The sequence below is a fragment of the Rattus norvegicus genome, chromosome 3, assembly GCF_036323735.1.
Source record: "Rattus norvegicus strain BN/NHsdMcwi chromosome 3, GRCr8, whole genome shotgun sequence".
NCBI classification, from domain to species: Eukaryota; Metazoa; Chordata; class Mammalia; order Rodentia; family Muridae; genus Rattus; species Rattus norvegicus.
This window is the reverse complement of record NC_086021.1, coordinates 184,529,912-184,540,267: the sequence shown is the minus strand read 5'-3', so window position 1 is coordinate 184,540,267 and position 10,356 is coordinate 184,529,912. Positions and strand designations below refer to the sequence as shown.

The 10,356-nt window shown below is 40.0% G+C and overlaps 1 protein-coding gene across 1 annotated transcript; it reads left to right on the top strand.

Moving 5' to 3' along the window:
- Window positions 1-6,456: 6,456 nt before the first annotated feature.
- Window positions 6,457-9,800, top strand: Znf431l9 (zinc finger protein 431 like 9). The gene is made up of 3 exons (XM_006235662.5): window positions 6,457-6,624; window positions 6,828-6,888; window positions 7,829-9,800. The coding sequence occupies exons 1-3, from the start codon at window positions 6,591-6,593 to the stop codon at window positions 9,009-9,011; spliced, it is 1,278 nt and encodes a 425-aa protein (XP_006235724.3). The 5' UTR covers window positions 6,457-6,590; the 3' UTR covers window positions 9,012-9,800.
- Window positions 9,801-10,356: the final 556 nt, after the last annotated feature.

The following is a 10,356-nucleotide window of genomic DNA, read 5'->3' as shown; positions in this document are numbered from 1 at the left end:
TATATAAGGGGATGGGGAGGGGTTAGGGGATGTTGGCCTGGAACCCGGGAAAGGGAATAACAATCGAAATGTAAATGAGAAATACTCAAGTTAATAAAGATAAAAAAAAAGAATTTCATTCTTTCTTCTAAAGAGAATTTATATCTTCCTTTTTCGAACAACATGTCTGTAGCTCAGGCTTTCTTAATGTCATACAGTTAAGATTGATTTGAACACCTAATCCTGCCTCTACTGACCAGTGGTCAGAAGACTGTCCTGCAACTCTTTTCAAGATCTCGTCTCTCTTGTCAGTAAGGAGAAAAAGAACACATGAATGAGTGTTGTCTAACCACCCTGTGTTAGGGATGCAAGAACTACAAATTACGAGGAACCTGTGTGGTTAAGAATTGAGTTCTCTTTCCAACTTTGGAGCTGGTGTAATCACAGCCCAAAAGAAGGAGGAGGAATAAAGAATGTGAGGCATTTCTGCTTTGGAAGTGGTTCCCGTTAACCGTGAGTAGGCAAGTAATTTTAGACAATCAGTAAATTTCCACACTGGCCATCTTGGGGCGTTTTCCAGATCAGAGCAAAAAGGAGCTGAACTTATATGTATAAACCAAATTTCTGTATTTCCACTAGTTTGAAAAAAAGAAGATCTAGACAAAGTGTGGCTTTTCCTAACCAGGAAAGTTATTATTCCTGTTTGAAAATACACAATGTAAGAGAAAAGATATAATATTTGGTGCGCTCTAGTACACACTTCAGTCCTTGAAAAATATCGGACCATCCAGTGTGTTTCGAATTTTACAAATAGTATTTGAGAATATAATTAATTAATTTCTTCTCCTTTTCCATAGTGATAAGTATGAATCCATGGGACAAATGACTGGGGGGCCCTGTTTATCACATCAAAGCGAACCTGGCCTTCTGATTCTCTCACCAGAACTCAGTCCTAACCTATGACAGCATATTGCTGGCATACCTCCTCCTCTAGCCCAAGAATAAGGATGCCATTCTCCCAGCTGCAATTCCTTATGGAATCCAACCATTCAGTTTCTGATCTTTCTCGTTTCTCATTATCAACCCCTTCCTTGGTGTGGCTCTTGCTTCTTCCCTGCTTCCTGTCTCAACAAGTTTCAAGGTCATGTCTACTGTTGGCTGTCACAGATAAGCCTACATCTCTCTGTGTTCTCTCTTCTGCGTATAATAAACTTTCTACTCCACCATGCATAGGAGCAGGGATGTCCTTTACTTTGTACATTGTATGTATAATTGAATATGCAAAGAAGGGACACTGCCTTCGCAAAGGGGAATGAATCTTGGAGACTGGAACATTCTATTAAATGCAAACTTCCAAGCCTAGGGCTTTGTCTGTACCTAATATGGAACTGCAGAGCTTGAAGGCCTCAGCGGTCTGAGTCATTTGCTCTGTCATCCCCCAGTAGAGGAGCTACTACTCATATGAGGCACAAATGAGCTTTCCATTCTAATGAGTGACTCTGGCAAGCCTATCATTCAGAGATAGTAGAGAAAGGTGTCTTTAGAGTTCTTTATAGTATTCTCCTCAGATGTGTCTGTAGCAAACTGTGAGGAAGACCACAAGACATTCCTTGATGACTGTGGGGAATCTCCATTGCCAGGGCAAGAGTAGCAAGTCTGGTGACATACCCAACTGTGATCTGCAGGTACTAAGATGCACTGTGGGTCAGACTCTGGTTCTGTTGTCCATGCGGTAATTAGAGCAGAGTCTCTTGATTTTGATCCTTCCAGATTAATTTGATTTCCAGAGTGGTCTACCAGTCTGCAAACCCACCAACAATGGAGGAGTGTTCCTCTTTCTCCACATCCTCACCAGCATCTGCTGTCGCCTGAGTTTTTGATCTTAGCCATTCTGACAGGAGTGAGGTGGAAACTTAGGGTTGTTTTGATTTGCATTTCCCTTATGACTAAAGATGTTGAACATTTCTTTAGGTGCTTGTCAGCCATTGGGCATTCTTCAACTGTGAATACTTTTTTTAGCTCTGAACCCCATTTTTAATAGGGTTATTTGTCTCCCTGCAGTCTAACTTCAGGTGTTCTTTGTATATTTTGGATATAAGCCCTCTATCAGTTGTAGGATTAGTAAAGATCTTTTCCCACTCTGTTGGTTGCCAATTTGTCCTAAAAACAGTGACCTTTGCCTTACAAAAGTTTTGCAGTTTTATGCGATCCCATTTGTCGATTCTTGATATTAGAGCATAAGCCATTGGTGTTTCCTTCAAGAAATTTTATCCTGTGCACATGTGTTCGAGATTGTTCCCCACTTTTTCTTCTATCAGTTTGAGTGTATCTGGTTTGATGTGGTGGTCCTTGATAGACTTGGACTTAAGCTTTGTACAGGGTGATAAGTATGGGTCGATCTGTATTCTTCTACAAGTTGACCTCCAGTTGAACCAGCACTGTATGCTGAAAAGGCTATCTTTTTTTTTTTTCCAATGGATAGTTTTGGCTCCATTGTCAAAAATCAAGTGACAATAGGTGTGTGGATTCATTTCTGGGTCTTCAATTCTATTCCACTTGTCTATCTGCCTGTCTCTTTACAAATACCATACAGTTTTTATAACTTTTGCGCTGTAATACTGTTTGAGTTCAGGGATAGTGATTCCCCCAGAAATTCTTTTTCCGCTTTACATTATCTTTGACAGTTGAGTCAATGATTTCTATGGAATCTTCTGCTCCTGAGATTCTCTCTTCCATCTCTTGTATTCTGTTGGTGAAGCTTGTATCTACAGCTCCTTGTCTCTTCTTTTGGTTTTCTATATCCAGGGTTGTTTCCATGTGTTCTTTCTTGATTGCTTCTATTTCCATTTTTAATTCCTTCAACTGTTTGATTCTGTTTTCCTGGAATTCTTTCAGGGATTTTTGCGATTCCTCTCTGTAGGCTTCTACTTATTTATTAATGTTTTCCTGTGTTTCCCTAAGGGAGTTCTTCACGTCTTTCTTGAAGTCCTCCAGCATCATGTTCAAATATGATTTTGAAACTAGATCTTGCTTTTCTGGTGTGTTTGGATATTCCATGTTTGTTTTGGTGGGAGAATTGGGCTCCGATGATGGCATGTAGTCTTGGTTTCTGTTGCTTGGGTTCCTGCGCTTGCCTCTTGCCATCAGATTATCTCTAGTGTTACTTTGTTCTTCTATTTCTGACAGTGGCTAGACTGTCCTATAAGCCTGTGTGTCAGGAGTGCTGTAGACCTGTTTTCCTCTCTTTCAGTCAGTTATGGGGACAGAGTGTTGTGCTTTCGGGCGTGTAGTTTTTCCTCTCTACAGGTCTTCAGCTGTTCCTGTGGGCCTGTGTCTTGAGTTCACCAGGCAGCTTTCTTGCAGCAGAAAAGTTGGTCTTACCTGTGGTCCCGAGGCTCAAGTTCGCTCGTGGGGTGCTGCCCACGGGCTCTCTGTAGCGGCAGCGACCAGGAAGACCTGTGCCGCCCCTTCCGGGAGCTTCAGTGCACCAGGGTTCCAGATGGCCTTTGGTGTTTTCCTCTGGCGTCCGAGATGTATGTACAGAGAGCAGTCTCTTCTGGTTTCCCAGGCTTGTCTGCCTCTCTGAAGGTTTAGCTCTCCCTCCCACGGGATTTGGGTGCAGAGAACTGTTTATCCGGTCTCTCATGTTTGCTCTTCTCACAACATTGTTGTGCTCTGGATTTCCTGGATGTTTTGGCTTAGAAGATTTGTACTTTTTTTTTTTTCGTTTTCTTTGACTATTGTATCAATGTTTTCTATGGAATCTTCTGCCCCTGAGATCTCACTTCAATCCCTTATATTTTGTTGGTGATGCTTATGTCTATTACTCCTGATCTCTTTCCTATGTTTACTATCTTCAGGTTTGTCTCTCTTTGTGGTCTCCTTATTGCTCCTATTTACATTTTTAGATCCTAGATGGTTTTTGTTCAATTTCTTCCCCACTTTCTTAGTGCTATTCTTTAAGTCTTAGGGGATTTTTTTGTTTCCTCTTTAAGGCAACTACTTATTTACACGTGTTCTGCATTGCTTTAAAGGAGTTATTTATGTCCTGCTTAAAATCCTCTATCATGACCATGAGATGTTATTTTCAGTCCAAATCTTGATTTGCTGGTATGTTGTTATGCCCATTATTTGTGGTGAGAGAACTGTGTTGTGATGATGACAATTAGTGTTTGTGTCTGATGCTTTTTGAGACCCGCTCGCAGTCCAGACCCCCCCGCAGTCGAGACACCACCCGGACCTGAAGGGAATAGGTCAACAGTTCTCTGTACCCAAATCCCGTGGGAGGGCGAGCTAAACCTTCAGAGGCGCAGACACGCCTGGGAAGCCAGAAGAGACTACACTCTTCCCACATTTCTGACTCCAGAGGAAAACACCTAATGCCATCTGGGACCCCGGTGTCCTGGGGTTCCAGGAAAAGGCGGCGCAGAGCCTCCTGGTTGCCTCCCTCACCCAGAGCTCAAAAGCAGCCCCCCCATGAGCAACTTGAGCCCCGGGAGCACAGGAAAGACCAACATTTCTTTTCCAAGCGACCTGCCTGGTGGACTCAGGACACAGGTGCACAGAAACAGCTGAAGACCAGTAGACAGGAAAGACTACTCGCCCAAAACCAGAACACTCTGTTCCCATAACTGGCTGAAAGAAAACAGGAAAACAGGTCTACAGCACTCCTGACACACAGGGCTATAGGACCGTCTAGCCACTGTCAGAAATAGCAGGACAAGGTAACACCAGAGAAAACCTGATGGCGAGAGGCAAGCAAGCACAGGAACCCAAGCAACGGAAACCAAGACTACATGGCATCCTCGGAGCCCAATTCTCCCACCAAAGCAAACAATGAATATCCAAACACACAAGAAAACCATGGTCTAGATATAAAATCACATTTGATCATGATGCTGGGGGACTTCAAGCAAGACAGGAAGATCTCTCTTAGAGAAATGCAGGAAAACATAAATAAACATGTAGAAGCCTATAGAGAGGAGTCACAAAAATCCCTGAAAGAATTCCAGGAAAACATAATCAAACAGGTGAAGGAGTTAAAAGTGGAAATAGAAGCATTAAAGAAAGGACACAAATACAGCACTACAAAAGATAATAAATGGTAAAGCCCATCATAAAGGAGGCAAGCTACACCCTAGAAAAAGCAAGAAACTAATCGTCTTGGCAGCAAAATAAAAGAGAAGAAAAGCACACAAACATAATCTCACAGCCAAATATGAATACAACAGGAAGCAATAATCACTATTCCTTAATATCTCTCAACATCAATGGTCTCAACTCCCTAATAAAAGAAATAGATTAAGAAACTGGGTACGCGATGAAGACCCTGCATTCTGCTGCCTACAGGTAACACACCTCAGAGACAGACACTACCTCAGAGTGAAAGGCTGCAAAACAACGTTCCAAGCAAATGGTCTGAAGAAGCAAGCTGGAGTAGCCATTCTAATATCAAATAAAATCGATTTTCAACTAAAAGTCATCGAAAAAGATAAAGAAGGACACTTCATATTCATTCATCTGAGGCAAAATTCACCAAGATGAAATCTCAGTCCTAAATATCTATGCTCCAAATACAAGGGTAACTCCATACATAAAAGAAACCTTACTAAAGCTCAAAGCACACATTGCTCCTCACGCAATAATAATAGGAGATTTCAACACCACACTCTCATCAATGGACAGATCATTGAAACAATTAAACAGAGACATAGACAGACTAAGAGAAATCGTGATCCAAATGGACTTAACAGATATTTATATTACATTCTATCCTAAAACAAAAGGATATACCTTCTTCTCACCACCCCATGGTACTGTGTCGTGATGATGACAATTAGTGTTGGTTTCTGATGATTTGCTTCTTGGGCTTGCCTATTGCCATCCAGTTATTGCTAATGTTAATTGGTCTTGTTTTTTCTGACTTTAGCTTGTTCCTCCTGGAATCTCATATACGTCTGATCTTAGGAATGGAATGCTCCTGGGAGACCAGTTCTCTCTGGCCTAGTTTAGGGTCTGGAGGGCTATGACACACCCTTAGCTCTGGGCTCTGATAGAGACCAGGTGTTTCCTCTCCCATGCCTCCCCACCATTCCATTGCCAGGAATGTTCCCAGTTTGTATCTCCTTTAACAACTGTGCAGCAAATGTGTGTTCCAACCTGTGTGATTCGCAATGAGAGCACTCCTAAGAGACCATCTCTCTGTGCGGAGGTTTTTGGTCTAGAGAGCAATAAAACAGCTCCAGCTCTGGGAGCAGATGGAGACCAGAAGGGTCCCATCTCAGGTTGCTCAGACATTCCTGTGCCTTGTGAGCTCCTGGTGAATCTCCCTTGGACAGTCAGTGGAGAGAAAGTGGGGTTTCACCTGAGGACTTAGGAGTGAGAGTGCTCCTGATAGACCACCTCTGAAGACCGGTTTTGAGTATGGAGGACCTTGGGACAGCCCCACCTTTGGTTGCAAATGGAGCCTGGAAGGCAGTATCATGCTGTGTTGGGTACACATGTATTGTATCTTTTAGGCTTTCCTGACCTATGATGATGTGCATGTGAACTTCACTGAGGAAGAGTGGGCATTGCTGAATCCTTCTCAGAAGAGTCTCTACCAAGGTGTAATGCTGGAGACCTGTAGGAATCTCAGTGCTATAGGTAATTCAATGAACTTATCATTCACTTTGTAAAATTTAGGCACATCTGGTTTTGTTTAATATTTGTTTTTTTTTAATTTTACTTAAAAATAAGGAAGAATGTAGTGAATAAATGAGTCATGGTTCTAATGTTCACTAAAGATAGTAACTTAGATGTTCCCTAATTCCAATAATTTAACATACTTTCTCTGATACCATTTTTAGGCTACATTTGGGAAGACCATACTACTGAAAAATATTGTAAAAGTTCAGGAAGACATGGAAGGTAATTTTCATGTGAAAGATGATAATACCTCCCAAGAAAGTTTCATGTTTGCAGCAAGTTTTAAAGAATGCAACAGGGTAAAATACACACTGCACCCCATATTGATCAGGTCATCATTATATGTCTACACCCTTTTAATAAGCACATATTCCATAGTAAATTGTGGTGACCTGTATTCTTTAACTGCATGGCAAAATTTAATGATATGGACAGTTTGTGGAGAAACCGTAAACATTGTACCACATCTCTGTGAGGAAAACAAATTGAAATTGTGTAAATGTAATGTAGAAGTTTTCTTTTGTAATGTGTTGAATGTAATGTGTTATTCTTCTTTTGCTGTGGATGTCATATGTCCCTATGAATGCAAGCCAGGAGAGCTTAGTGATACTGAAAGAAGCAACATACCTCTCTCTTTTCCAGAACAATTAGAAGATGCACAGTATATACCACTTTGAGGAGAGTTTCTTAATATGGGGAACGTTGATAAATATTTAGTTTTTGACTATGATTTGGGACATTTACACATTCAAAGTGCTGAATCACTTCAGGAGATCAGGGTTATAGAAATTATCCTCTTTGCATTGGCTCATGTTGCAAATGTAGTAGTCCTCAAAAGATAACAAAATTTATGTTTGCAGTCAGTCTACAAACACTCTGAGTTCATTGAGTTCTCTTTAAATATGTTAATACACTTAATAGATAAATTATGGAATAAATATGAGTCATGTAATCAATTCTCTTCCTATTCCATGTGTCTTCAAACATTCAAGACAACCCAAAATAAAAGGCAACACCTTTGAATGTAAACGAATTGATATTATATTAAGATCATTTTGCTCTTTACACTTAAACCAAATTTGAAATGAATTCATAGATAGAAAAAGATTCATGAATATAATCAATGTTAGAAAAAATTTACATGTGCCAATTGTATTTGCAGGTATGAAAGAAGTTTTACTGGAAAGCAAACCTTTGATTTTATTCAGTACTGTAATGGCTTTGCAGTTCAGAGTCATACCCAAAGGTATAATGGAGAGAAGCCCTATGAATGTAACCATTGTGATAAAGCTTTTGCACGAAGGAGTAGTCTCAAAGCACATAAAAGAACACATAATGGAGAAAAACCTGAATGTATCCAATGTTGTAAAGACATTGTAAGAAGCAGTGCTCTCCAAAATCATAAAGGAACACACACAGGAGAGAAACTCTGTGAATGTAATCAATGTGGTAAAGCCTTTGCACCAAGGAGTAGTCTCAAAAGACATAAAAGATCATGTAATGGAAAAAAATGTTATAACTGTAACCAATGTTGTAAAGCCTTTGTACAAAACCATAATCTCCAAAAATATAAAAGGACCCATAAAGTACAGAAACCCTATGAATGTAACCAATGTGGGAAAGCCTTTGCATGCAGCAGTACTCTCCAAACACATAAAAGAACACACACAGGAGAGAAACCCTATGAATGTAACCAATGTGGCAAAGCCTTTGCAGAAAGCAGTAATCTCCAAACACATAAAAGAACACACACAGGAGAGAAACCCTATGAATGTAATCAATGTTGTAAAGCCTTTACACAAAAAAGTCATCTCCATAGGCATATAAGAACACATACAGGCGAGAAGCCCTATGAATGTCACCAATGTGGGAAAGCCTTTGCACAGAGCAGTCATCTCCAAAGACATATAAGAACTCATACAGGAGAGAAACCCTATGAATGTAACCAATGTGGCAAAGCCTTTGCAGACAGTGGTACTCTCCAACAACATAAAAGAACACACACAGGAGAGAAACCCTACGAATGTAATCAATGTTGTAAAGCCTTTACACAAAACAGTCATCTCCATCGTCATGTAAGAACATATACAGGCGAGAAGACCTATGACTGTCACCAATGTTGTAAAGCCTTTACACGAAATAGTCATCTCCAACGTCATATAAGAACACATACAGGCGAGAAACCCTATGAATGTAACCAATGTAGCAAAGCCTTTGCAGACAGCAGTACTCTCCAAAGTCATATAAGAACACACACAGAAGAGAAGCCCTATGAGTGTAACCAATGTGGCAAAGCCTTTGCACAAAGGAGTCATCTCAAAAGACATAATGAAACATATAATTGAAAAAACCTTATGAATTAACCAATGTTGTAAACCCTTTGTAAAAAGTGGTGATCACCAAAAAGATAAAAGAATGCATACAGGAGAAAACCCTATGAATGTAACCAATGTGGGAAAGCCTAAAAAAAAGTAGTAATCTCTAAGAACAAAAATGAAGACGTACTGGAGAGAAAACCTGTGAATGTAACAAATATGCTACAGCCTTTGCACAAAAGAGTCATCTACAAAGACAATAGAAACCATGCAGGAGAGAAAACCTTTAACTGTAACCAATGTGCCAGAACTTTTTCACAAAGCAGTGGTCTCTAAAATCTTAAAAGTACACATGCAGGAGAGAAACTTTTTTGAACGCAACCAGTGTGGTTTTATAACATAAACAATCATAGCAGAGAAACCCAATAAATGTCTTAAATGTTCTTAAGCCTTATATATCACAAGCTTCTGCAACTGCATAACTGAATAGTTACTAGAGAAAAATGCTTGGACTGTAACTACTGTGGTAAAACCTTTCACAAAATAGTCATCTCCTAGCCCATAAAATAATACACACTGCATAGGATTCCTATGAATGTAAGAAATGTGGCAAACCTTTTGCAAATGGTAGTACTTTGCAAGTAAATAAAAGAAGACACATTCAATAGACACCTTATGAATATAATCCGTGTGATTATGCCTCTGTATTTGAACTAGCAATCATCTTCCAAATACATAAAAGAAGACAAACAGGAGGGACACCCTAAAAGTGTAAGCAAAGTGGTAACACCTTCGCATATCAGTCATATTCAAATGCACAAAATAAACCATAATTTAGAAAAATCCTTTGAGTGTATTTAATAAAACCCTGTGAGTGCATTTAGCCTGGTGAAACCTTCATGTATTTCAATAGACTTCACCAACATGAAACGATCCGTACCAGATAGTAACTATGTGAATAGGTTTAATATGGGGAGGTCTTTTCAATTCTCATATATCATCATGCTGTAAAGATATGAGTGTAAACAATGTGGAAAAGCCTTTGTGCAATAGGGTTCTCCCAAATACAACACAACTCAAACACAGGTGATGAAAATGGCAGGGATTTATTGTAATAAAGGTGCTCCTGGATCATGAACAGAAGATGAACTCAAAGCCTAAACTGTGACAAGTAAGAGTAATCACTGTGACGCAGAATGTCATAGAGCTGCCATCCCACAATCAAAATCTCTGACCAGAATGGTCCCTGTGTAAAAGAACTGGACGAACAAAAATGGAGAAGAGCCTGAGCAAAAGGAGGTCCAAATTGAGTTCCAGCTCAGTGGGAGGCACCAAGATCTGACACTATGATTCAGGCTATGGTATGCTTACACAC

Bases quoted from the DNA above. Each gene is read 5' to 3' on its own strand.
- Znf431l9 (XM_006235662.5), top strand. From the start codon at position 6,591: ATGCTGGAGACCTGTAGGAATCTCAGTGCTATAG. The intron at 6,625-6,827 runs GTAATTCAATGA...TACCATTTTTAG, and splicing joins TAGGAATCTCAGTGCTATAG to GCTACATTTGGGAAGACCAT. The intron at 6,889-7,828 runs GTAATTTTCATG...TTGTATTTGCAG, and splicing joins AGTTCAGGAAGACATGGAAG to GTATGAAAGAAGTTTTACTG.